At 31.9% G+C, this 27,553-nt stretch overlaps 1 protein-coding gene across 1 annotated transcript; it reads left to right on the top strand.

Moving 5' to 3' along the window:
- The first annotated feature begins 4,353 nt into the window (after nucleotides 1-4,353).
- Nucleotides 4,354-5,235, top strand: LOC123302822. Its single transcript, XM_044885912.1, has one exon. It carries the CDS (start codon nucleotides 4,354-4,356, stop codon nucleotides 5,233-5,235), a length of 882 nt encoding a protein of 293 aa, XP_044741847.1.
- Nucleotides 5,236-27,553: the final 22,318 nt, after the last annotated feature.

Raw genomic sequence — 27,553 nt, 5'->3', positions numbered from 1 at the left:
TCTAGGAGGTCCGAAATGATATGAATGCAAGTTTTACTTGGGATGTTTCCAAACATGTTCGAGTGACCAATTTATAGCCATTTTTTACATTGAAATGTTTTAGTTTGTCTGTTAGTTCCATCGAATTTTTTATTCCATGTTCCTTTTCGTAGCCTAGTTTTTCTAGTATGATCTTTGACAACTTTCTAGATATTTTATGAGCAGAACAGACAATGTGTGCTACTAACGGTCTGATTGGTACATCGTCTTTGTGGATCTTCAATTAACCATAAAGCCTTGGATCTCTGGGATACGTTTGAATTAGTTTGTGTTTGATCTCTACCCTTATTATTGATCCTTTATTAATAACGGTCACCTATACATGGAGGTATAGGTAACAATTGGAGCTCTACCTAAAAATTGTGCATGGAGGTATCGGCGGATCTAGCACATATTAATCTATAGAGCTATTGATTCGTTGATATTATTCCCATGAACTAATCGAGGTGGCGACTTGTTTATCAAATTTTTTGTTCGTAAAAAGGTATTAGGAGTTTAAGTTATTCATTTTGATTATTAATTAATTATTGATCCACCAAAGTGATCATATCATTTTTTCTGGCTACGCACAGGCGGGTGCAGATAATTTATTGAATGTGTAATTTAATTTATTTAAGTTTAAATAAAATAGTGTTTTGTTAATCGAAATTGTTTCTGTTATTTCAATAAATTGTAAATTGCCAGATGGTCCTTCAGTTTTTTGTTTCTAAGTTCGTTGTTTAAGTCAGCACCGAACATTCTGGTCCATCGAAGCCCGGATATTTAAAGGGCTATGGATATTACAGTTTTTTTTATGAAAATTTGAAATTGTGGTGAAATTGTAGTGTTTGCATAGTGAACTATCTTTGGTAAATATTCGAAAGTAATCCTAGTTTATTCTGCACTTAAAGTCATATGCTAATCGGGAATTGAAGTTTGCATACGTAACGCATTATATTCACCCAGAAAGGTGATTTTGGAAAGCAATATTCGAATATTAGTAGCCGTTTCATGAAGTTTTGGCGGTTAGTCAAAATGGCGGAATAAGTTAATTCCACGTGGTTGGTAGTTGGAACTGGGTTCATCGTGTCATGACATTGTGCGCATGACCTCTTCATTTCCGGCTTCTTCATCAAAGTGCTTGTTCTGCGCATGACATTATCATTTCCGAATGATTCGACAATTGGTAGTGTGTTCGTGATTCTTGCGCATGTTTGGTACATCAAAGCTCAAGGTTTGATAGCAACAATATCAGGTCAGAGTGTTTGTTTCGCACTTTATATATTTATGGATTTGCTCTTGATTATTGAAGAAATAATTGTAATTTAGTATAAAATATTTTATTACAAAAACTATTGTGCTCATTTATCAAAACTATTATTATTAATTTAATATTGTTAAACTGGCAACTTATAAATTTACATGTGTACACTCATTTACATGTACAATGTCCAATGGGTGCGAACCTGTCTATTCAATCTTCAGCTATTAAATAATTTCAAAACAATTGTGATATAATTTTTGGAACTGTTTATCGAATTCAGCTGTTATTGTTATAAATATTTGCCGAGACGATTTAATTTAAATTGTTTATCAACATTCATATAGAATTATATAAATCTCTAATATTTATTTTTTAAATTTACACTAATAAGTTATATTTTCATGTGATTTGTCGAAGCGATTTAATTTAAATTATTTACTGGCAGTTACAAAACTATAATTAATCCTTATTAATTATTTTTAAATTTTACATTCATTGTTTATGTTGCTTGATATTTATATTACATATCATTGAATATTTATAGTATTATTAATTATTTGTTTTGCTATTTAATTATTTGTTTATATACAATATTTATCAAAAAGTAATTTAAAAATATTACAACAGCGGGAGACTTGTCGTCGATCATTCAATCATTAAGTATTAATATTTATTTGTTTCCTACGCAATTCATTAACATCATGTCGGAAGAAGCTATAAAGGGTTGGCTTAATAAAAGAAAATTTTTGAAAGGTAGAATTACCAATTTAGAAAACTCTTTGGGTAATGTTGAATCGGTTACCAACCTTTCTGATTTAGAGCTTTCTTTAGATCGATTAAACGATATTTTTAAGAGACTTGAAGATATCGAATTTAACTTGGAGTCCGCGGATGAGGGAAAATACAAAGCTGAAAACTTTTGAGACAAAGTATTTTGAGACAAAGTATTTTGATTTGTCGAAAAGAATCCGTAATACTTTACAAACGATAAAGGATTGTCGTCGTAGTAGTGAACTAAATGATAGTTTTTCTAGAAGTGATTCGCGTGGTTCAACGCTGCGGAAAATAAATTTACCCTCATTTTCTGGGGAATATAAGGAATGGATAAATTTCAAGGATTTATTTTTAAATCTAATTCACAATAACTTTGAATTGTCTAATATAAGAAAATTATTTTATTTGAAGGGTGCTTTGAAGAAAAAAGCGGCTTCCATAATCGCCAACATTGATTGTTCTGATGAAAATTCTGGAGAGGCATGGGATGCAATAATGAAATGTTATGACAATAAAGTGCTTATTGCAAACAACCACTTGTAAAGCATTTTTGAGCTTCAGAAAGTCAATAACGCGTCAGGAAATAGTTTGAGAATGTTGGTCGATGAATTTTCTCAACATTTAGATTCGTTGAAATCACTCGGCATCGAAAACTTATTGGATACATTTTTAGTATATCTTCTATCTCAAAAATTAGATTTTGAAACTCAACGTGAATTTCAATTAGATCGTAAAACTAACGAGTTTCCTCCTACAATTAATAATTTTTTGGATTATCTGAACAAAAAATGTCAAGCTTGGGAAGTGCTGTCGCATAATCAGTCAAGCAATACAAATTCTTCTAAAGTCAAAAAAAGTGTAGCATGTACTGCAATTCACTCGCAACGTAATTCTATAAATTGTTCATTGTGTAATAAATCACATCCGTTAGTGCGTTGTTTTCGATATTTGAATTCAACGCGATTCGTGGACACAAATTTGTGGAGAGTAAAAATTTATGTTTTAACTGTTTAAGCAGTGAGCATTCATCTGAAAAATGCTCTGCATCTGCTTGCAAAAGGTGCTCTGCTAACTATCACTGGTCATTGCACTCAGATAAAAAAGATACAGCGATTGTGCGTCAGGCGGTGCAGTCTCCTGATAAAGCGAGTACTTCTAATGATACTATGCTTGTAAAAGAGAATGCATCTGCTTCTCTTACTAGTAATAATATTACTAAAAGTTGCAATGAAAGTTCATACTTAGTTCTGCTAGCTACAGCAATTGTAAATGTCAGGGACGTGCATAGAAAAATAGGGCCATGTCGAGCGTTATTAGACAGTGCTAGCGAACGAAATTTCATCACTTCGGAATTGGCCACAAAATTAAATATACCAGGTGACCATTCTGATTGGTTAGTTTCTGGTGTAGGGTGTCGAACTTCTAAAGTGCACTTCACACTCTCTTTGAGAGTAGAGTCTAGAGCTAGCGATTTCTGGTTTCAATCAACATTTGGAGTTTTTGATACCATAACAAATGAATTGCCAAAAAAAAGCTTTGCTAAGCAGCTTATTCAATGGCCTGCATTTGTTAAGCTAGCTGATGATCCAGGGTTTAATATGTCAGGAAAAATTGACATGTTAATTGGTAGTAGTCATTTGTATTCTATCTTGCAAAAGGGTAAAATAAATGTGAGTCCTGATAACCTTATTTTACAAAATACCAGCCTCGGTTGGATACTGGGTGGTAACGTAAATTTAAAACGTGAAGCAAGAGCGACGATGTGTTCAAGCGTAACTTCGTTAGCGCTGACAATAAATGACATAAATCAAACACTTACAAAATTCTGGAATGTTGAGGAGTATACAACAAAGCCAATTCGATCATCTCAAGAATAATTGGTCCAAAAATTATTTGTTGAGACATTTTCGCGTGATTTGTCGGGAAGGTATGAAGTTGAGTTGCCTGTTATTAAAAATCGGATTACAACGCTAGGCGAGTCTTATAATTTCGCATATCGATGCTTTTTATCATTAGAAAGGAAATTCTTCAAAAATCCTTCATTTTTTTAAGATTATAAAGCATTAATCCTCGAATTCTTAACATTGGATCATGCTCATGAATTATACACGTTTCCGACCAAAGTTCAGCAAGATATTGAATATTACATGCCCCACCACGCAATAATAAAGCAAAGTAGCTAGACTACAAAATTACGCGTTGTATTTAATGCATCAGCTCCATCGTCAACTGGTGTAACTTTAAACTTAATTAGGTTTCGAACCTATATCAGCGGTAATTATACCGATATAGCCAAAATGTATCGCCAAATCACGGTGAAAGGGAAGCATCAAGCTTTACAACAGATTTTGTGGCGTGATTCTCCCAAAGAAAAAATCCAATGTTTTCAATTAAATAGGGTCACTTATGGTACCGCATCAGCGAGCTATTTGGCAACACGATGTCTGTTGCAATTAGCGCAAGACGAAGGAACTAATTTCCCTTTAGCTGCGCGAGCCATTGAGAACAATTGTTATGTTGATGATGTAATGATTGGGACCTCAAATGTAGAAACTGCTCTTCGCTTACAAACAGAGTTGATTCAGCTATTAGGAAAAGGAAACTTTGAGTTACACAAATGGTACTCTAATGACAGTCGTGTGTTAAATAATATTGATAAGAATAAACGGGAAAAATGTTCCTTTCAGTTTTCCGATGGAGATTCGATCATTAAAACGTTGGGTTTAATCTGGAATCCCCATACGGACGTATTTCAGATTTCAGTACCCAATGAAATAATGAACTCCAAAAATACTAAAAGAGAAATTTTAAGTTGTATAGCAAAATTGTTTGACCCTCTTGGGCTAATAGCTCCTGTTTGCGTGTCCGCTAAAATTGACATGCAGAAAATATGGCGTGAAAAATTAAATTGGGACGATAGTGTCCCTGATGAAATATTAGAAATGTGGATTTCTTTAAAGGGAAGTTTTGAAACATTGAAAGATTTGTTTATTCCACGATTAATTTCAACTGCAAACTCCATTAGGTATCAGCTACATGGATTCGCTGATAGTTCGCTAATGGCATACGGTTGTGCAATTTATTTGGTATCATTTGACAGTCATAATAAGGGAGCAGCAAGACTAGTTTGCTCCAAGTCGCGTGTAGCACCGATAAAACCGGTTACACTTCCTCGCTAGGAATTGTGCGCATGTGTCTTGTTGGCACGATTCATGAAAATTGTTCAAAATGCACTGCCATTAAGTATTGATGAAGTATGCTTATGGACGGACTCCATGATTGCGTTATCTTGGATCCACTCAGATCCATCTCGGTGGAACGTTTTTGTTGCTAACCGGGTATCTGATATCCAAGATTTTCTGCGAAGGAAGATTGGAAACACGTCAGTTCAACCGATAACCCTGCAAATATCGTTTCAAGAGGTATGAACCCCTCCTTACTCAAAAATTGTGAGCTTTGGTGGAATGGCCCACCATGGTTGTTATCGTTTTCGAACAACCGGCGAACGATCGGCACACAATCATCGAAGACAAGCTCGATCGATATCCCTGAAGCACGAAGTATTTCATGTGTCACAAACCTAGTTAAACAACAACCAAGTAGTTTAATTCAATGGTTTTAAAAATGTTCTTCATTTAGTCATTTACAAAGCATAGTTGCGTACATGTTGCGTTTCATTTATAATTGAAAGATAATTAATAAAATTTCTAAACGAATTGGATTTTTGTCTATTGTGGAATTGAATGAATCCTTGTTATGTATTTCACGTATCGTACAGGGCGAATATTTTTCTGAGGAAAGGAAGGTTTTAGAACGTCAAAATCAGGACTCGAATAAAATAATAATTCTAAAGTCAAATAAATTAAAATATTTAAATCCATTTGTGGATGACCGGAAAATTATTCGAGTTGGTGGTAGACTGAGAAATTCTCGTCAGCTTGCAATAAGTTGTAAATTTCCTATTGTCTATCCAGGCAAAGATCATGTGACCAAACTTTTAATAAAAATGGAACATGAAAGGTTGTTTCATGCTGGTCCACAACTGACTTTGTCTTCACTGCGACAGCGAGTGTGGATATTAAATGGAAGAAATGTGGCTCGACAAATTATCCATGATTGTTTCCGATGCTTTAGATTTAATGCGAAATCAGTAGGAACAAATTATGTCAGATCTTCCCACTGTTCGCGTGACTCCGGTCCGTCCATTTTTGCACGTTGGTGTTGATTACGGAGGTTCAATTAATGTAAAGCAGGCTAGAATTCGAAAACCTTTCATTACAAAGGGTACATTTGTCTATTTATATGTATGGTGACTAAAGCCATCCATTTAGAGTTAGCTTCCGACCTAACAACAAGGACCTTTTTAAATGCATTTAACCGATATATTGCCAGAAGAGGCGTATGTAAAAGGGTTTTTAGTGACACTAATTTTCATGGAGCCAACAATGAGCTCAAAGAGTTGTACCGAGTATTGAATGATCGAGCAAGTGTCTCACTTATCCAAGATTCGATGACAAAGAACGGAGTGGAATGGAATTTTATCTCTCCCCATTCTCCTAACTGGGGTGGTTTATGGGAATCAGGTATCAAGATGGTAAAATCTCATCTTAAAAGAATGCTAGGTGATACAAGTCTTACTTTTGAAGAACTGAATACCAATCTCTGTCAAATAGAGAGCATAGTTAATTCACGACCACTCTGTCCTTTGTCAAATGATCCTAACGATTTTCAACCTTTGACACCGGCTCATTATTTGATAAATGAAACCTTCACCTCGTTACCGGAAGATGATGTTACGGTTACTCCACTAAGCCGATTAAGTTTCTGGAATCACATAAGATCTGTTAAACAACACCTCTGGAAACGGTGACATATCGAATACGTCAATTGTTTACAGCAACGACCTAAATGGCAATTTGAAGGGCCCGACATTAAGCTCGATATGTTAGTTCTCGTCAAGGAGGACAACATACCCCCGTTACATTGGTGTTTGGGCAGAGTGGTTGAGACAATTGAGGGTCGTGAAGGGCATGTGAGAGCGGTTTCATTTAAAGTGAAAAATGGAAACGTATACGTACGTCCAATTTCCAAGATATGCCCACTACCGGAAAACTGAGCCATTTATTGGAGCTAAAACTGATTATGTTGAAATAGCCATATATTTCAACGGGGGGAGTATGTTTGATCTCCTCCTTTATTAATTACGGTCACCTATACATGGAGGTATAGGTAAAAATTGGAGCCCTACCTAAAAATTGTGCATGGAGGTATCGGCGGATCTAGCACATATTAATCTATAGAGCTATTGATTCGTTGATATTATTCCCATGAACTAATCGAGGTGGGGACTTGTTTATCAAATTTTTTGTTCGTAAAAAGGTATTAGGAGTTTAAGTTATTCATTTTTATTATTAATTAATTATTGATCCACCAAAGTGATCATATCATTTTTTCAGCCTACGCACAGGCGGGTGCAGATAATTTATTGAATGTGTATTTTCATTTATTTAAGTTTAAATAAAATAGTGTTTTGTTAATCGAAATTGTTTCTGTTATTTCAATAAATTGTAAATTGCCAGATGGTCCTTCAGTTTTTTGTTTCTAAGTCTTTGTCTGCCTTTTTCAATGTTAATTTATTGTATTTTATTTTTTGTTGAATGGACTTGAATAAACCTATGGTAAGAGGTTTTTCTGTTTTGATGCAATTTGTTGAAATTTTGTGGCAAATTAATTCTTTAGCTAAGTGTTTTTTGTAATTTGCTAAGGCCATTCCAGAGTCCACTAAAAGATGTTGTGTGGTGTTATCGAATCGTAAGCTTAGGGCATATTTTAAGCCTTTATTCAAAAGGTTTGTTTCTTCTTCATTGAACACCACGTCAGATAAATTTACTGTTCTAGTTGCAAAAGTTATTATCGTAGGTTTATTCTGTGTATTTTGAGTTTTATCTTTTATCAAATTTTGAAGTTTCTGTGTTTGTTTTCTATATTTCTTGTCTATTGTTATATTCATTCGTTGTCTACATTTTCCAGTAAACGTTTATAATTCACTGAAATGGAGTTCGTCGTGTAAAACTAAACGAACGCAAGTTCGTCGAATAAAAACTTTCAAAAATTGGAAAATACAATTAATTTTCACATACCAAGCTTGTGATTCTTCTTGAAACCAGATTATTTTGGCTTTGTTCAAAGCTTTTTCAATCACGCTGTTCTTGGTTTTTGTTTTGAGTTGTATGAATTTTGGAAAACAACTCTCTATTTGGCAAGTTTATACAAACCAAATATTTTGTCCATATAATCTTGTTTTTAGTCGTAATTTGAAATATAAATTCAATTTCTCTGCTTGCTTACCTTGACTGATTAATTGTATTGAGCTTTAACTTGTGGAATTCCATAATGATTAATAATAAAAACATAATTTTATTTGCTTAATTCCGCTTTTTAATTATTTATTTATTGAAAATAATTGTTAACGATTGTTACATCTTCTTATTAAGTAAGACATTATCAAAATAATATTTATATTTCAAAAAACAACAGTATTTCAAAATATCAATAATGGGTAAAACAAATGATAAATTCAAAAAATTATTAAAATAAACGGAATAAAATAGCTAAAAAAGCTATATACATTCCGGAAGATCAAACAGCAGTTGAGAAATACAACTCAATCACTTATTATGGGAAAATATAGCAAAAAATTGGTAATGTTTTAAAATCACATAATATAATCCCTGCTATTAAACCACCTATAAAATTATTCAACTTTTTATTAAATAAGAAAAGCAAACTAGATCGGAAGAAACTAGATCGGATTATATGAACTTTGCTGTGGAGATTGTGATGGTGTTTACGTAGGACAGAACAGGTAGAAACTGGCCACAATGCGGAAAGGGGTACGAAAATTCTACAATTGGTTGAAAAGGGCTTAAAAATGAATATTTGGGAACGCTTGGAAATTTTTTAAAGAAGAAAGGAAGGGGGGAAAATGTTAAACGATCAACTGGATATATATGATTCACCATTGTTTAAAGCAATCTAGTCCTATTTGTTTAAATTTTATTTATCTTGTATTTTTAAAAACTAATTTATTTATTTATTTTTTAAATGCATTGTTCAAAATAATTTTACCCTGGCAAGGTTTTTTTTACATATTTTTTCACGCGACAATTTTAAATAATAAAAATAACATCTCCTGATTTTTATTACATAAACATAAAATATTTCTGGTATAAAAATACTGTTGTTTTTTAAATATAAATTTTGCTTTGATAATGTCTTAATAAGAAGATAAAACGATCGTTAACAATTATTTTCAATAAATCAATAATTAAAAAAGCGGAATTAAGCAAATAAAATTATGTTTTTGTTATTAATATAGAACTTTTCAAGAAAAGAACATTTAACGTAAAAGTTGACACAGCAACATGACCAAAAAAAGTCGGACACACATGACCAAAAAAATGGAACCAATGCAATCAATGACCTACCTGAAAAAATCACCTTCCTTGCCAATGTACTACTATACGCAGATGACCTCACAGTATACATAGCCGCCCCAAACTACTCATACGCTCAAAAATACCTGCAAAAAGCCATAAACGAAATACAAGAATGGAAGAAGAATGGAATCAATAGTCTGAAAATATCAACCAAAAAAACTAAGTACGCCATCTACAAGACACTGAAGCACATTGAAAAAAACATATCAATAATACAAAAAATCCAGCACAAAACACACCAACTACTGAATGAAAACTTCTTGATTTAATTTTATGGGTCCTATTTCATTATGGAATTCCACAAGTTAAGGCTCTATACAATTAATAAGTTAAGGCAAGCAAGCAAAAAAATTGAGTTTATATTTCAAATTACGGCTAAAAACAAGATTGTATGGACAAAATATTTGGTTTATATAAACTTGCCAAAAAGAGAGTTGTTTTCCAAAATTAATACAACTCAAAACAAAAACCAAATATTGACATTGGTAATGATGAAGTTGTAAACTTTTAAGACCTTCAAATATCTAAAAAAGAAGAGAATTTGGAATTTAATGTATACAAAAAACCCACGTTTACGGAAGACCATCATCTATTACGATTTACTACATCACCCATCTCAGAAGATATCTTCGTTTAATTCTATGATCCACAGAGCCTTACATTTGCGACCATCCAAAGAAAATTGGATTCTGAAATAAAAGTCACTGAACAAATAGCAGTCAATAATGGATACAACAAATCAGTAATTAAAAAAATTAAAAAAACTTGCACAAAAAAATTGCCAAAAAAAGCTATATACATCCTGGAAGAACAAACGGCAGTGAATAAATACAACTCAATCACGTATTATGGGAACATATCACAAAAATTGGTAATGTTTTAAAATCCCATAATATAATCCCTGCTTTTAAATCACCTATAAAGTTATCCAACTTATTATATAATAATAAAAGCAAACTAGATCGAAAGACACTTCCGGAAGTATAGTCAAACCTGGATAAGCGAGAGTTCAAGGGAAGACAATTTCATTCTCGCTTATAGAGGTTTCTCACTAACCCGAGTTTCTCGCTAATGCAGGTACATGGTAGCGTTTCTCTCTTATAGAGGTACGCCGGAAGAACAATCTTTGTGTGTATCTTGTATGTATGTATGTATTTTTATTGTAGTTATAGTTCCTCCTAAATAATATAATGCTTATAGAGGTAAAGATAAGTTGTAGTCTCACTTACGGAGGTCCATGAGGTAAAAACGACTCTCTCTTACAGATGTTTCTGTTTCTCGCTAATAGAGGCTTTGGGAGCTTAAAATGACGTGTCCTGGCTATTAATCTCACTTTTAGAGTTGTCTGACTTATTTAGCTCTCACTTACCCAGGTTTGACTGAATATGGATTGTGCTCTGGAGGTTGTGATGGTGTTTACGTTGGACAGACAGCAATTTCAAAATAAGAGAACACGAATACTTAAGATCGTTAAGAAATAAAAAAGAAGATGAAACCATCATTAACAATTATTTTCAAGAAATACATTATTAAAAAAGCAAAATTAAGCAAATAAAAATATGTTTTTATTATTAATCATTATGGAATTCCACAAGTTAAAGCTCAATACAATTAATAAGTCAAGGTAAGCAAGCAGAGAAATTGAATTTATATTTCAAATTACGACTAAAAACAAGATTATATGGACAAAATATTTGGTTTGTATAAACTTGCCAAATAGAGAGTTGTTTTCCAAAATTCATACAACTCAAAACAAAAACCAAGAACAGCGTGATTGAAAAAGCTTTGAACAAAGCCAAAATAATCTGGTTTCAAGAAGAATCACAAGCTTGGTATGTGAAAATTAATTGTATTTTCCAATTTTTGAAAGTTTAGTAAAGGCGCAAGTAAAGGCTCTATGCAATTAATGATCCTGGAAATATATTGGTAGGTTGCCATTTATATTTCATTTTTCTAGATTTGGCTATATTTTGTAGTGCCAGGTGGTGTCGAAAGCTTTTTCGAAATCAAAAAAGATAGCATATAAGTTAGAACGGTTTGCAAAAGCGTTTTTATACCTGAATCCAGTATGGTGAGGAACTCGAGTGTAGACTTGTTTTTTCGGAATCCATATTGTTTTGCACTGAGTAAATGATGTTCTTCGAGAATCCATGTAAGTCCCCATAAATCATTATTTTCTTTATCTTTTGGGTGTGATTGATTAATGACATTGGTCTATAACTACTGGATGAGTGTTTGTTTTTGTTTTCTTTATATATAGGGATTGTGATTGACCTTTTCTAACATTCCGGAATTTTCCCCACTTTCCAAATGTCATTGAAGATTCTTAGGATGTTGTCAATTGCAAGGGTGCAAATGCCTTATGGTCAGTATATTTATGTTATCAGGGCCGACTTCCTTGCCTTGTTTTTTACTTACTGGAGACCTACGTTGAGTTAATGTATAGTGAAGGTGTTATGAAATTTTTGTTAGCTGAACAAACAAAAAATTCATACTCAATCTTGTTTATTGGAACAAGCTTAAATATATACGTATATTTTTAGTTATTGACCAGTGGCGCTCTCCTGGCTCTAGCTATGGTCATGTTTGTGATATATATACTTAGGTCTTCTAACACCAGCACTTGAAGAGTGAATTTCAATTAATTGACTGGGTACGCATATAGTACATACATACAGAATGGATACAGGATACAGAGGGAGAAATATATATTTTAATTTGATATTAAACTAATTATGTATATAATTAGATTTACGTAAATGGTCGTGATAGTTTATTATAAATTTAACCCGGTGAGTTAATTTTTGTTTGAACTAAGTAATATAACATTTTGGTTTTATTAATAACCTAAAAATGTTCGCACGTGTTATTCAATAGCCAATGATAGATTAATTATTTTTGGTTACAATATTTTTTCTTTATTATCACTTGCAGTGATAATTATGTTGTCTGAAAGGTTTTTACAATACTTGTAAATTGTTTTTCTAATTTGTACATATGTATATAGATCTTTATAGAATTTGTATATACTTTATATAGAGTCGAAATTTTGATTTTGGTAATAATTTTTGTATATACCTTTTTCGTAATTTATAAATTGTAAAGAATGAAAACCTTGGTTTGTAAATAAATTATCTCGTGTACATAGTTAAACAATCTTTCATTTAACCTTTCTTGCAGCGCCAAAAACAGAGTATGGATTTCGGTGAAGCCGATTCCTATTTTCACACGGCTACGTCCGCATACCATGTGAAAGGTCTACTTTCCTCTGGGGGTATGTATTAACTCCGATTAGCACATGCTTATGGGCCCACACACGCTTTTTTCATTGACAATTTTATCTTACAATAGAGATATTTATATCATTGGAAATTTTGATTACAATCAAAATTTCACTATCAGCAGATTTTAACCCCAATAAGGGTTAGTTTTTTTTTTCTGCTACATTTGGTAGGAGTCATTTCACATGGTGTTTGTGAAATCTGACTCCCTTGCCTTTGGCCTGTCATTCAAATTTTTTTTTTGGCTTGTGGTGACAAATCAAAATTGTTACCCAAATTGTTGTCCAGGCCCAAGTGGTCTACCTTTATTGGTCAAGATTTAGCATGGCCCCAAATTCGTGATAATTTGTTAGCTTGTATACCTCCTCCTGAGTTGCAATCGATAATTTCTCGTTTTGTCTGTAGACTTTAACGTTCTGACGAAAAATTTTACGATTTTTACCATTCGGTGCGCAAATACGCCCGTATTGTCTGTCCGTCTTTTCCCGAATTAGAGATTATTAGTATTATTTTTTCAAATATTAACGCACTTACGTTTGATTTGAGTTATACGTGGGATATGCCTCACTCGTTTGACCTCTTAGAGTCCTTGGCTTTGAAGATTAACCAAATTCATATGAAGAAGCTTTCCTTTGAGGAATATTCGAAAACTTCCTTAAATCTACCAACGACTCATACTTCGTCGAACTCTTCAAGTACTTCGTCCTTTAGGTCCGCGTATTGTAAAAGGTATGGACATCTGTTGGCGTCGTGCCCCATTCGAAAACTTATTTTCGCCCTCCCTACCCGGACTTTAATGCTGCCTCTAATATACTTATTTTTTTATAAGCAGCCCTTTTTGGACCTACTAGATTCGGGAAGTTCATGCAACCTTATTTCCACGTCGCCCTTACGTACGTTAGAGTCCCGTTTAAGAATTCAAATTTATTCTGATTCTTCGTATGCCGACTTACCCGGTGGAAATCGACTTCTATTGTCAAGTTATTGATTTTTACTATGTAAAATTAGTCCTTTTACATGGAGGGCAAATTTCTATATTTCTCCGAATATTCCATTTCCGGTCATTATTGGATCTGAAACACTGGCTCACTCTCAGCTAGTCATCGATTTTGCATCCTCACATGTTGCCTTTTCGTTTAATCGAAACGTTAAACTCTCCTTTGTTCCGTCGGAAAATAAAACTCATTTATGCAACGTAATTTCAGAAGCTATTGCTCCCCTATCGAAACGACAATCGAGTCGCCTTGACTCCGTCTTGTCATTATACTCTTCTGTACTGTCCTCGAGACCTGGTTTGGCTCGGGATTTTGAATACAAATTAATTTTAAAAGACCCAGAACCTGTCCGTAAGTCACCTTATTATCTTCCTAAAGACAAATTGAAGCTTTTAGAAGATCATATCCAAGAACTATTGGATTGGGATGTCATTTCACCTTGCGTTTCTCCGTGCGCTACTCCCGTGTTTTTTGTGCCTAAACAGTCAGGCGTTAGACTATGTGCGGACTATAGGTTCCTCAATCCGAAAATCCAGTTTGACCCACTTACTTGTGGAAAAATTAGTTCAATCTTCGATTCGTTAGCGTCGGCTAATTACTTTTCTACGCTGGACATGAGTAAAAGTTTTTACCAAATTCCGTTAGCCCCAGAGTTTAGACCTATCACGGCAATAATCACCCCTTTTGGCCAGTTTTTTTTTAATAGACTCACTTTTGGCTTAGTCAATAGCTCTCAAGCTCTAAATCGTTATTTGTTGCGAGAATTCTCCGATTTCCGCAAAGAAGGCTTCTTCCTACAATACTATGATGATTTAATCATATATTCTGCAAATTTAGATGATCATATTTCTCAGCTTGAAAGAGTTTTTCAGCGTTTCAGAGACCTTAATTTAACCATAAACCCCGATAAACTTAGACTTTGTATGACCCGACTTAAACTGCTCGGCCATGTTGTGTCCAATATGGGAAAACTCCCGGACCCCGAAAAGTGTGCCGCCAATTCTTCCCTCCCCTTTCCAAAAAACTTAAAGGAAATTCAGAAATTTGTAGGTATGTGCGCCTTTTACGCTAAGTTTATCCCTAATTTTTCTTCGATTATAGCACCTCTTAATGCCCTTAAAAGGAAAAATGCGAAATTTGTTATTACCCCGGAGCATTATGCTTCCTTCGAAAAGTTAAAATCAGCTTTGGTTTCCCCACCCTTGTTGCGTTTCCCAAACTTTAGCCTTAGATTTGTGGTGACTACAGACGCATCTTCTGTTGGTATTTCTTCAACCCTTTCTCAAATTTTTAGTGATGGTAGACATCCAATAGACTATTTCTCTCGAAAACTCCAAGGAGCCGAAACTAGTTATAGTGCTCACGAGTTTGAGCTTTTAGCCGTTGTTAAAGCCCTGACCCATTTTAAAGATTACTTATTAGATAGAAAGTTTACTTTGGAAACCGATCGTAAAGCACTTTTGTGGCTTTTCCGAACGCCTCAAACTTTTAATAAATTGAGCCGCTGGATTTTGCATTTATCCCGCTTTAAATTTTCCGTTATTCACATTAAAGGTGCCGATAACGTTGTTTGTGACGGTCTTTCCCGTCTTTTATATCCCGATTCGACAGTCTCCTCGAAGACCCACCCCGAAGATGGCGAAGTCTGTGAGAATACTCAGGAACATAGTCATATGCATTTACTTAATCAAATCCTTCATACTGACCCCCAGGGTTATTTATCTATAATTAAAGCTCAGAAAAACTCTGAATTTTGTAATTCCGTTTTCCGTGATATTAAATCCGAGTCAAACGTCATGGGTCACCTTATTCGAGAGGGACTTTTGTGCAAACTTGTTGGTAAAAATCGCTTAAAAAGAATTGTCCTGCCTGAAAGTATGCTCACCTACGTTCTTGAATATTTTCACAATCTCTCTCATTCCGGCAATTTGAAATTGTATAGAGACGTTGCTAAACGTTTCTGGATGCCAAATTTATTCTTGAAGGTTAAAGATTTCGTGAAAGGATGCAAGGTATGTTCTGTTACAAAACCCTTTAATAATTCTATTAAAGTCAAGTATGTTTTTATTGAACCGGAGAACGTTTGGTCCTCAATTTATATCGATTATATTGGCCCCTTAATAACGTCCTCAGGGAACTTCAGGTTTATTTTCGTCGTAATGGACGCTTTCTCTAAATTCTTATTTGCTATACCAACTAGGCGTTGTACTACAGCAGTTACTATCTCTAAATTAAAAACTTTATTCTTGATATATGGCTTTCCTGATTTTGTCATATCAGATAATGGTCCAGCTTTCATATCAAAAGCTTACGAAGATTTCCTTCTTAAGCCTGTTTTCCTGTCTGCTTATAATCCCCAAGCGAATGCTTCCGAACGTATTAACAGGAACATTAAAATAAATCTTTCGGCTGTTTTAAAAATGGAAGAGTTGCCTCATAATAAATGGTGCGAGGTTCTACCTCGTATTGTCTTTAACTACAACCGTACCTTTCATACAACTATTGACGCTTCTCCAGCTCAAATATTCTTAGGTCGAGATCTTCGAACCCCTTTTGATAATGCGTATAATATAAAGCTTTTGGACCCTAAAATTGACCTAAACGAGGTCAAGGCCGCTATGAAATTAGCCCGTACAAAATCTGAGAAAACCTATAATCAGACGCCTGAAGTATCTCCCTTGGTTTTGGAACAACATGTTATGCTAAAAAATTTAGAACCAACATCGTCGTTTGATACCGATAAAAAGTTTGCTGATCGATTTACTGGTCCTTATGAAATAACGAAATTTAATACCCCATCGTCTTTAGTTCTTCGTCACGTCGAAAATAATTCGGTAAAAAGGTGTCACATTAAACATGTGAAACCCGTTTAAATTTATATAAATTTGAATATTAATTGCTCCAATCGTATTGAAATTGGGCTGAATAAAATTTAACGAAATCAGGTTATGTAATTTGAATTTAATTTGATTTATTTAATTCTTTTTTTCTAAATGTACCAAAAATGAGTCCTGATTCGAACAATTTTCATGATTTATGTAAATTCTTCGAGTACTCATATGGTCCATTAGCTTCTTTTTGAATGATTATTTAACGTTCATTATAGTATGGCTTCATAATTTTTTTAATTTCAGATCATTTATAGATCAAGAAATTTATCCTTTGGGATCTTTATGTTCGATTGAACATCGTTGTTAAAAGAATATCCTTTTTCCGGTAATTCAAGCTCTTTAATTTTTTTCTCTCGCTTTGAGCGCAAAATTTGTTAATTCATAAAATAAAAAAGTGTTTTAAAAACTATGTGACTTTATGTGCGAGTGAACTATGTCCGAATGTTTTTGGTGGTATCATCAACTATACTAGCTGCTGATAACGGTCCTTTGGTAACATATTCGGAAAATTTTGAGTAACCCTTGTAATCGTAATTGCTACAGTATTAAGATGGCATGATGGAAATATGTATTTGAGATGTCATGGATACAAAATCGGAATCGTAGAACGATTAACACAAAAATTTTTTTTTGCTTCGAATGATGGTTCGTTGTTTGTGGATTGTTAACATGGCTATTGTTGTCAACGTATCATCCATTGTTGTAATGGATTGACACTCATGCAATTGTTGAACTTATAACATATTAAAGTTATTTTTTGGAATATGTTAATGGATAATATTACTTGCTACATCTAATTACACTTTGAACACCTATACCATCATATGAGTAAATCATTAATGGTCATAATTATGGATAATATTACTTGAACGTCTAATTACAGTTTGAACACCTATACCAGCATATGAATTACGTTACATTGGGTGAAAATATTCTCTGTTAGTTACCTTGGTCCATATGGTATTATGGATTCAACGTATAAAAATTCGTTATACCTCTTCAATCTACAAATGGTGAACTGTAAATAGTGGAAAAATTAAACTTTAAATAAATTTTTTTTTTAATCCAGTCAAACGTTTGTAAAGCTTGAATTATTGGAGAGACGGTACTTCTCGATTATTTTCTCTAAATTTTATTAGGTTTAATTTTAAATGTTAAATAGTAAAATTTATTTTTATTTTGAATGGTCTCACATACTCGAATAAATCCGGGTATATTCATTACCCAATGTATGTGAGCTATCTTGTAATTAAATTTAGTTATTTAAGTATTCTTTTTTGCTTAGGCTAATTGCTTATGAATAACACCGTGTGTATTATTATTTCTTTTTTTCTCTCACTTTGGATCGTTGTCTTCGTGATAGACGTTTCAAAGAAAAAATTTTTTTCTTCATTTTATTTCAAAAAAAATTTTTTCTTTTCAAGTTTGCGTGGGGGAATGTTATGAAATTTTTGTTAGCTGAACAAACAAAAAATTCATACTCAATCTTGTTTATTGGAACAAGCTTAAATATATACGTATATTTTTAGTTATTGACCAGTGGCGCTCTCCTGGCTCTAGCTATGGTCATGTTTGTGATATATATACTTAGGTCTTCTAACACCAGCACTTGAAGAGTGAATTTCAATTAATTGACTGGGTACGCATATAGTACATACATACAGAATGGATACAGGATACAGAGGGAGAAATATATATTTTAATTTGATATTAAACTAATTATGTATATAATTAGATTTACGTAAATGGTCGTGATAGTTTATTATAAATTTAACCCGGTGAGTTAATTTTTGTTTGAACTAAGTAATATAACATTTTGGTTTTATTAATAACCTAAAAATGTTCGCACGTGTTATTCAATAGCCAATGATAGATTAATTATTTTTGGTTACAATATTTTTTCTTTATTATCACTTGTAGTGATAATTATGTTGTCTGAAAGGTTTTTACAATACTTGTAAATTGTTTTTCTAATTTGTACATATATATATAGATCTTTATAGAATTTGTATATACTTTATATAGAGTCGAAATTTTGATTTTGGTAATAATTTTTGTATATACCTTTTTCGTAATTTATAAATTGTAAAGAATGAAAACCTTGGTTTGTAAATAAATTATCTCGTGTACATAGTTAAACAATCTTTCATTTAACCTTTCTTGCAGCGCCAAAAACAGAGTATGGATTTCGGTGAAGCCGATTCCTATTTTCACACGGCTACGTCCGCATACCATGTGAAAGGTCTACTTTCCTCTGGGGGTATGTGTTAACTCCAATTAGCACATGCTTATGGGCCCACACACGCTTTTTTCATTGACAATTTTATCTTACAATAGAGATATTTATATCATTGGAAATTTTGATTACAATCAAAATTTCACTATCAGCAGATTTTAACCCCAATAAGGGTTAGTTTTTTTTTCTGCTACAAAGGGACTGTTGTAATTGATTTGTTGGTTTGTAAGAATTTTAGATTTTTCTTTTGAAGATTTGTATGTGATGAAATATATTACGCGATACATGAAAGAAGTCATTTTCTAGTTGGTTTGCTATTTTCTTGTGGTCAACGGACATGGTTTTATTGATTTGTAGAGCATTGATCTTTTCTGTGTATTTTTGTCGAGTGTTAAATCTTTTAAAATTTTACCATATAGTTTTGTCTGCAGTGTCTTTGTTTATCGTTTGAATTAAGTTGTTCCACGTTTTTGTTTTCTGTTGTTCTTGAATAGCTCGACGAGCATTTGAGCATGCTATTTTGTATTGCTGAAAATCATATGTGGTTTTTGAATTTTTTGAATTTCCTTAGGCGGGATTCTCGCTTTCCTATGTCGGTTGTCCATGGTACTTGATTTTTCGTTTTCGTAATTGTTTTTGTGGGTATATATTTTACTATTAATATTACTATTACCGTTTGTATGGTGTTATATAATTCATCTATGTTTATTGATATTTTTTCTACATTTATTAGAGGGTCTTGGTTGTCCAAAGTTGCTTCTTTTTTGTGGAGTGTAAAGTTTTCCCAGTCCATATCTTGACCACATGCAAAAAGTTGATCATTCAAAGGACAACAAACAATATAACAGCCACATCAAGGACATCGTAAGCAACAGCACCGAAAGTATCACGAAAATACTAAATCCCATCAAAGAAACAAACCTTACTAATCAAAAAAAGCAAATATATGTATTATTATTATTTATTTATTCGATTACTGTATAAGTGACATTGTTTGTTGGAAATAAAGGATATATATTTATATATAGAAATTTTTATATTAATATTCCATCAAACTTACCTTTTTCATCCGATCTGTGGCTTTTATTATTACAATAACATTGAAACTATTCCAGATACAACAATTATGCTGCAAGTCTCAAGTTTTAACTCTTTTATTTATTTAAGGATGCATGGTAGTGGGGGCACAAATTTAAAAATAGATATTTTCGATTTTTATGATAAATTTATATTATTACTTGACGATATAAGACGAAAAGTAAGAATAAAATTTTTCGATATCTGGCTTAATTTTCAAAATATCGAAAATTGATTAATTATTTAGCTTTCGATATTTCGAAAACCAAGACACATATCGAAAAATTTTATTCTTATTTTTCGTCTACATTCATGAAGTTATAACAAAATTCATCATCAAAGTTGAAAATAAGATAAAAATAATTTCAACCCTTAATCTACCCTGCTCTTACATCCCTTATATGGACGGTGACACTTAGTTTTTTTCTTTTCTAATTCATTGCTAATATGTTTACTTTCTATTAAAAAGTTTTTTTAAAATTTGTTTTCATTCATTCCAAATGAAAATTATCAAAAACTTCCAAAATATGTCGTTTTTTGAGATTCCTCCATAAGAGCCAATGTATTTTATATCGATTTTTAATGACTTTTTTCTTAAAAATTTGCACGGTTACCTAAGCTGAAATTTTAACCACGTATTCTTTGAGTAAAAGACTACCTACAAACAAATTTTGAGCCCTTAAATTTTGAGATTTATTCATAAACAATGTCTTTGTTAATAGCAATTTTTTAAACAACAATAGTAAAAAAATTGAAAAAATTATTTTTATGTAGCTTTTCACCATAAAAAATCAAAACAGTTTAAAAATTTTTTTCCGTAACTTTTTTTCATTTGCTAATTTTCAAATGTCAATAACAAAGTGAAAAATCAAAATTTTTAAATTTAAAAAACGGTAATTTATTTATAAGCCTATTAAGAATAACTTCACCGAGGGAAAAAAATTTTTGGTTTTAGTTTAATAATGATCTGAGATTTTATGTTAACATTTCGTATAGAAAAAATTGTTAGTTAACAATTGCATAACTAATGGAAAAATTGGTATAAAAATTTTTAAACCACGGATTATTGTTTATTCCTACATCTCAAAACCACTTGAATTTTTTCTGTTCTTAATATTGATATTTTATATGTTTAAATAATTTTGTTTCTTTGCGGGTCTTAGTGGTGGAACGCGCGCGGAAGCCAGACTTGCCGTATTTTGCGGTATTTTCAAGGCTCTGTAAAAATTATAAATATTAGAGACACAATTCCGGCAGTTGGAACTTTATTTTAGGAAATTTCTTCATCTTTTTGGATCTTTTTTCAGATTTTGAAAATTTTCAAAATTTTTTGAGTTATTAAAAAAAAACCTGAGCCCAATATTTTCTTTTTCACTTAATTGTTTATAACTTTTGCAATTTTTTTCAGCGCCATTTCGGACTTTTTGTAAAACTTTCTACATAAAATTACGAATCGAATGACACCTATTTCGTAATTTTCGGAGGATATACAAAAAATCGTACATGTGAACCAGGCTACATTTGAAAATCAGGAAACTGACTCCAGTAGCTAAATTTTTTTTTTTTTGTGAACGCATACAGCAATATTAATAACTTCTTTTATACACACACATATGTATTTAAAATAAATAAATAATATGTATTAATATTTTATTTTATTCGAAAAAAGATTACAGTATTGTTGTGTATGGCTTTACGATACAAAGTTCTGTTTTTCCAAAATATGACTTTTTACTTTTATAAGTTAAATGGAAAATGCTGATAATTAAAAATAGGCATTTCTTAATATTTGATACACGCGTATTTAATAACAGGATATTATGAAATGGTTTATTGAAATGATGTTTGAATATTTGATTGGGTTGCATTGTTTTCTAAATTATAAATTTAAGTGAAATATTATATTATGAATTTTAGGGATAATTTTAAGGGCATGGTTGATGGCCTTACATAGTTTAAGGGCGTAAGAGTACCAAAATTTCAATTCATTGTGATCTTTAGACAAATCTGCACGACTATTTGTTACACCTCAAATTAGAAAATCTGCATTCCATTCTGTACATTAATTATCGCATCCAGGGATCAGGAATACCATCATACTAGTAACCCAAAAGTTCGTTAGGACATCAATTAAAAAATATTGTCGTATAAGTTCCTCCTGACTATCAATATACACGATGGCCAGATGTCTTTCCAATAGAAAACATAGAAGCTGTCACCCTTGCACAAATGTTTCTTGAAGCATGGGTCGCAAACTTTTGTAGACCACGCCCTTTAGAAGTATCACCTTCCTTCCCGGTGCGAGCGCTTTAGTCAGAGATACTTCCTCTTGTTTTCTTGGAATAGAAGCTGCTTGGAGAGATGGTCTGAAGTATACTTCAGCAGAACTTTCGTATATGGGGATGCGATTAGACTTCCTGGAGAATTTTTCACTCCACATTCTAACTAGGTGAATATTTCTGATTATGTACAGAATATAAGGCAACAAATTAAAGAAATTTAACCCAAAAGCGGATCACAGCATCATGAAACCCGCAAAAAGTTATATTTAGAGATTAAGCCACCGCCTCTCATGATCTGGTTCGTATAGATTCAACGGAGGAGGAGTAATGTGGCTACACATGGTCAAATAATGTGCCTGCACATGGTCGCATATATCTACATATGATCAACCTGTTATTAAATTATAAAACGGCATTAGATTCAAAACGCATAATGCAACTGGACCATTTGATTCGTCATCACACACTTGCCACTAATCAAGAATCGAGATATCTATTTTGAAGAATTGCTTGCAAAAAGTTCTTGTAAATTTTATTATTTTGAAAAATATTTTCTTTTTTTTTTTAAATAAAATATATTTTCACAGTTTATTAAATTGAATTACTAAAATGTGGGTTAACCACAAAGCAACCACTTGCATTTTTTTATTCAGGAAAATAGTATTTTATAACAGTTAGTTGTTAAAAATTATTTTATAGTGAAATAAAGAAACAGTTGTTTGGACTGATTTATTTAACATGAAAATTATGAAGATAAAAGGGTAATTTCGATACAAATCAGCGATTTGCTACTTGCTTTTCTACAAATTTTTGAAATTTACTGGGAAACAGTTCATTTAAGAGAACTGTTTAGTCAGCCCCACGTTATGGAGATTAAAATTTCCGATTGGTTTATATGTATCTAGTTTTTCTTATCTTACATATTTTCTGAAAAATCGGCATCGACGTACATTTTTACCTTTTTTTTATGCTTAGAGTAGAGATTGTTTTGATACTTATCAGGGATTAAGACAGGGCTGTCATTTGCCAGCATTAGTTTTTTTTTTTATATTGCATCAATAACCCGTACGATTGGATGGAGGAAATAAGTACCACGTCTCTGCATATAAAGGGAAAGGAAATAAAGATACTTTTATATACATGATGTGGTTCTAACATGGAACACAATTGGCATTGTTAAATTTAGTTTTCGGTAAACGACCGGATCATTCACAAATAAGAAAACCGCGAAAATTTTATCTTACTTCAGTTTTTGCCGATTTTTTAGTCGGAAGGCCTGGTTTTTCCTCAAAAATTTATTTTTAAGACAGTTAAATTTTCAACAATTTGAGATAAACGGTTTTTATAGGACCAACAGTTTCGGAGACACAGCTTTTCAAAGTTTGTCTCTTTTTTCAAGTTTCTCGCTTTTACGCAAAATTCATCTTATAAACCGTTTGAGATAGAACAAAAGCTTAAATGTAAAAAATTGTTCTTATAAAAAAATTAACAACTTTGGTTTGAAAAGTTTTTTCCATATACATTTCGTATTCATTTTATATCGTTATGTAATTTGATGGATTGCCGAGGTTATTTTGACTAAACAAGTTTTCATCCTCTAGAAGGAGTTGCTTTCACCACTATGAATAAACACACGTTAGCACAGAGAAGATTTTAAAGGTTATAAATCCTCCCAAAATCCCAATTTTCAAGAAAATTGACCATAGTTCTCAACATTCCACGGGAAATGGCTGGTGACTGCATTATAAATTATGTTTTTTCAGTAGAAAAGAATATTAATTTTTAGAACTTGGAGGAACCTTTTTTATTCGAAATGCGTTCTTGTTTTACAGAACATTAGACTTTTCCTTATAAAATTATTATTATAATTTCTATGCAAGTTTTTACATCCAGAATTATGAAAAAAAAAAATCGTTTAGCCTATATTCTCTACAGTGTACATTTATAATTATTGTTTTTGAGGAAGAATAATAATTGAATGTTGATCATTGAAACAAACATATTTATTATTATTATTAGCCTTCCTCACTAGAAAACTAATTTTTTACTTTGTATATTTAAAATTTTGCATTTATAATGATATACGGAATGATTTGTATTTATGTTGTCGTCACGAATAGACGGTATGGGAAATCAGTACGGTTATTTAGGTTTTTTAGAGCGGTTAGGTTTAGAGCGCTGTCACCAGAGCATTTGTTCAAGGTACAAATTCGTAAATCTTTTATCCAATTTTAAACCAAAGTAGGTACTTATTGAATGATTGACGTTACGTAGAATACCACATAGAATACCACTGTCCCAATATGAAGATGAATTCTCCATCCACTGTGTCTAATTGCAATTCCAATAATTCGCACAATGATTAATTATAAAATAACTTGATTTCTAATCAAGTTAAATGAGAGAAGTTTACTTTAATTACTCTAATTGAATTAATTACTTTAATTGAAAATAATAATAATTAATTAATTGCAATATATTTTACAAAATTAAGTATAATCCATTATTGCCATTTACGCCAATCGTTTTACAATTTACATTCATCCAGGTGGACAATGCAGATGTTCCTGGTGGCTCATATTTTATTAGGGGCAAACTTTCCGCTATCGTGTGAAGGTACTGAAGAGAGCGATTTTGAATATCTGGTTTTTCTTGCTACCACTTGTTTTTGCGGCAGAGATTGTAGATATATGTTCGAACTTGAATGTACTGGGTAACCGCTTGGATTTGCATTGTCACCGTCTGATGCGGTAATTCGTGGATTGTAGTGACTAATTTGTGTGCTGGTCCAGAGGGCTGGTAGTGAGCTGTTTGGCCGCTACGTAGACCAAAACAACAATTTGTGAATGTATTACAGGATTGACCATTTGGTTTGATCTCATTCGAAAATATTGAATAATCTTGAACCGTGTTAGGAAGTAAATGGTTGCTAATACGGTTATGGAAATTCCAAAAACTTTTGCGTAATGTAGGATGCCATTTTCATTTTGTATATTGTTAGGCCCTGGACGGCGTTATCCTTAAAATAGTGGTTCTAATACACTAAATCAATCATATTTTTAAGTAAAAACTATTTTAAATAACCTAATTTGAAATATTTATTCATTAAACTAGTCAGCTAATTTATATTATTAAGTTATGTATGTTAACAATCACAATAATTGAATTGAGGCATGGTTTTAATTATATTTTCATGTCAGCAAAAATTAACATTTAATATTTTCATTTTTACGTCAGAATATTTAATATACTGACCTAGAAATTTTGTATTTAAAGACATTGGAAATTAATTAGAATCATACAGTGATTATACATACAACTTAGAGTTTAAACGTTAATAAACATATTCAACAAATTATAAATACATACTAACAATATAACAACATTATAACAATATTTAATCAAAAAAAAAAAAAAAAAAAGTGAAATTTAAAATTCAACAATTAATTTCAATCGATTTTGTGGTATAATTGGACTTCAACATTGCTGCAACAATCTACAAAAGGTACACGACATAATTGGTGGCAGCGGTGGGATTGATCCCACCGCTGCCACCAATTATGTCGTGTACCTGGGTTGGTCCTGAGGAGATGCTGCCACCAAAGGTCTTTGTATTTTAAAAAGGAGAGACCTTATGAATCCTTTGTAGAATAATAACCAACACTTTTGATTCTTTTATAATAAATATTTTATTGCACTAATAATACTGTTTGATTTAATTATTAATATGTTGTTGACTTCGATTCTGCTTGATCAACAAGGTTAAATAATTACTGCATACCTTTAATAATTTTACATCGACTTTTTATACCGTTGATTGTGGGCCAAAATATTGGTTATCATGACGTATTAATTTAAAATATTTGACTCGTCAGCAAAATTATTAAATTTATGTCAGTTTAAATAAATATATAAAAAATAATAATATTATTAAACAAAACTTTGTTTATAATTAAGAAATAGTTTTTACTTAAAAATATGATTGATTTAGTGTATTAGAACCACTATTTTAAGGATAACGCCGTCCAGGGCCTAACACAAATTATTGGTGTACCTGGGTTGGTCCTGAGGAGATGCTGCCACCAAAGGTCTTTGTATTTTAAAAAGGAGAGACCTTATGAATCCTTTGTAGAATAATAACCAACACTTTTGATTCTTTTATAATAAATATTTTATTGCACTAATAATACTGTTTGATTTAATTATTAATATGTTGTTGACTTCGATTCTGCTTGATCAACAAGGTTAAATAATTACTGCATACCTTTAATAATTTTACATCGACTTTTTATACCGTTGATTGTGGGCCAAAATATTGGTTATCATGACGTATTAATTTAAAATATTTGACTCGTCAGCAAAATTATTAAATTTATGTCAGTTTAAATAAATATATAAAAAATAATAATTTTATTAAACAAAACTTTGTTTATAATTAAGAAATAGTTTTTACTTAAAAATATGATTGATTTAGTGTATTAGAACCACTATTTTAAGGATAACGCCGTCCAGGGCCTAACACACCTTCCGACTTTTTTTTAGAGGGAAAATAATTGCAAATTATTTTTCATCTAACTCAGAAGTAAAGTTATCCCTTAGAGAAAAAATTAAAAATTTACAAAATAAAAACTTGGAAAACCATAAGGATAACTTCGTTAAATCAATCATAAAAAATAACAAAAATTTGAAATTTACATTTTGATGAATAATGAAATTGTTCGTAAATTAAATGAATTTGGTTTAGGAAGAAAAATTTTAAGTTATTAAATATTACAATTTCATTTTACAAATAGTAAATGATTAGTTGAAACGTGATAAAATGAATGAAATAGTTTTGCAACTATGCAAAAATTAGTTTTACTATGAATGAGTAATAAAATATGAGTAATAAAATATTTGTAAAAATATTTGTGAACTTGAAAAAAAAATTTTTGCAGTTGTACAATTTTGCAAAAAAAAAATTAATAATAATAAATATGATTGTCCTTGAATTCTTGACGATGATTGTTGATGAGGTTTAGTTGTAGTAGTAGAATTGTATATTTTGAGTTTGGATCTTTGTTTTGGTTTAGTAGAGTTGAATATCGAGGGGTTGAAGAAATGTGAACCATTTTGAATTTTCCATTACTTGTTGTCGTTGTCGAACTGCATTGGTCGGTTTAGGAATACACTCAGAAGTTTTTCTAACATATGGTAGAAGGTTTTGAAGTATTTGGTTTTGAGATGCCATAAATAC

This window comes from Chrysoperla carnea, chromosome X (assembly GCF_905475395.1).
Source record: "Chrysoperla carnea chromosome X, inChrCarn1.1, whole genome shotgun sequence".
Lineage (NCBI taxonomy): Eukaryota > Metazoa > Arthropoda > Insecta > Neuroptera > Chrysopidae > Chrysoperla > Chrysoperla carnea.
The sequence above is the reverse complement of the archived record's forward strand: the minus strand, read 5'-3'. Positions and strand labels throughout refer to the sequence as shown.

Bases quoted from the DNA above. Each gene is read 5' to 3' on its own strand.
- LOC123302822 (XM_044885912.1), top strand. From the start codon at position 4,354: ATGTATCGCCAAATCACGGTGAAAGGGAAGCATCAAGCTTTACAACAG.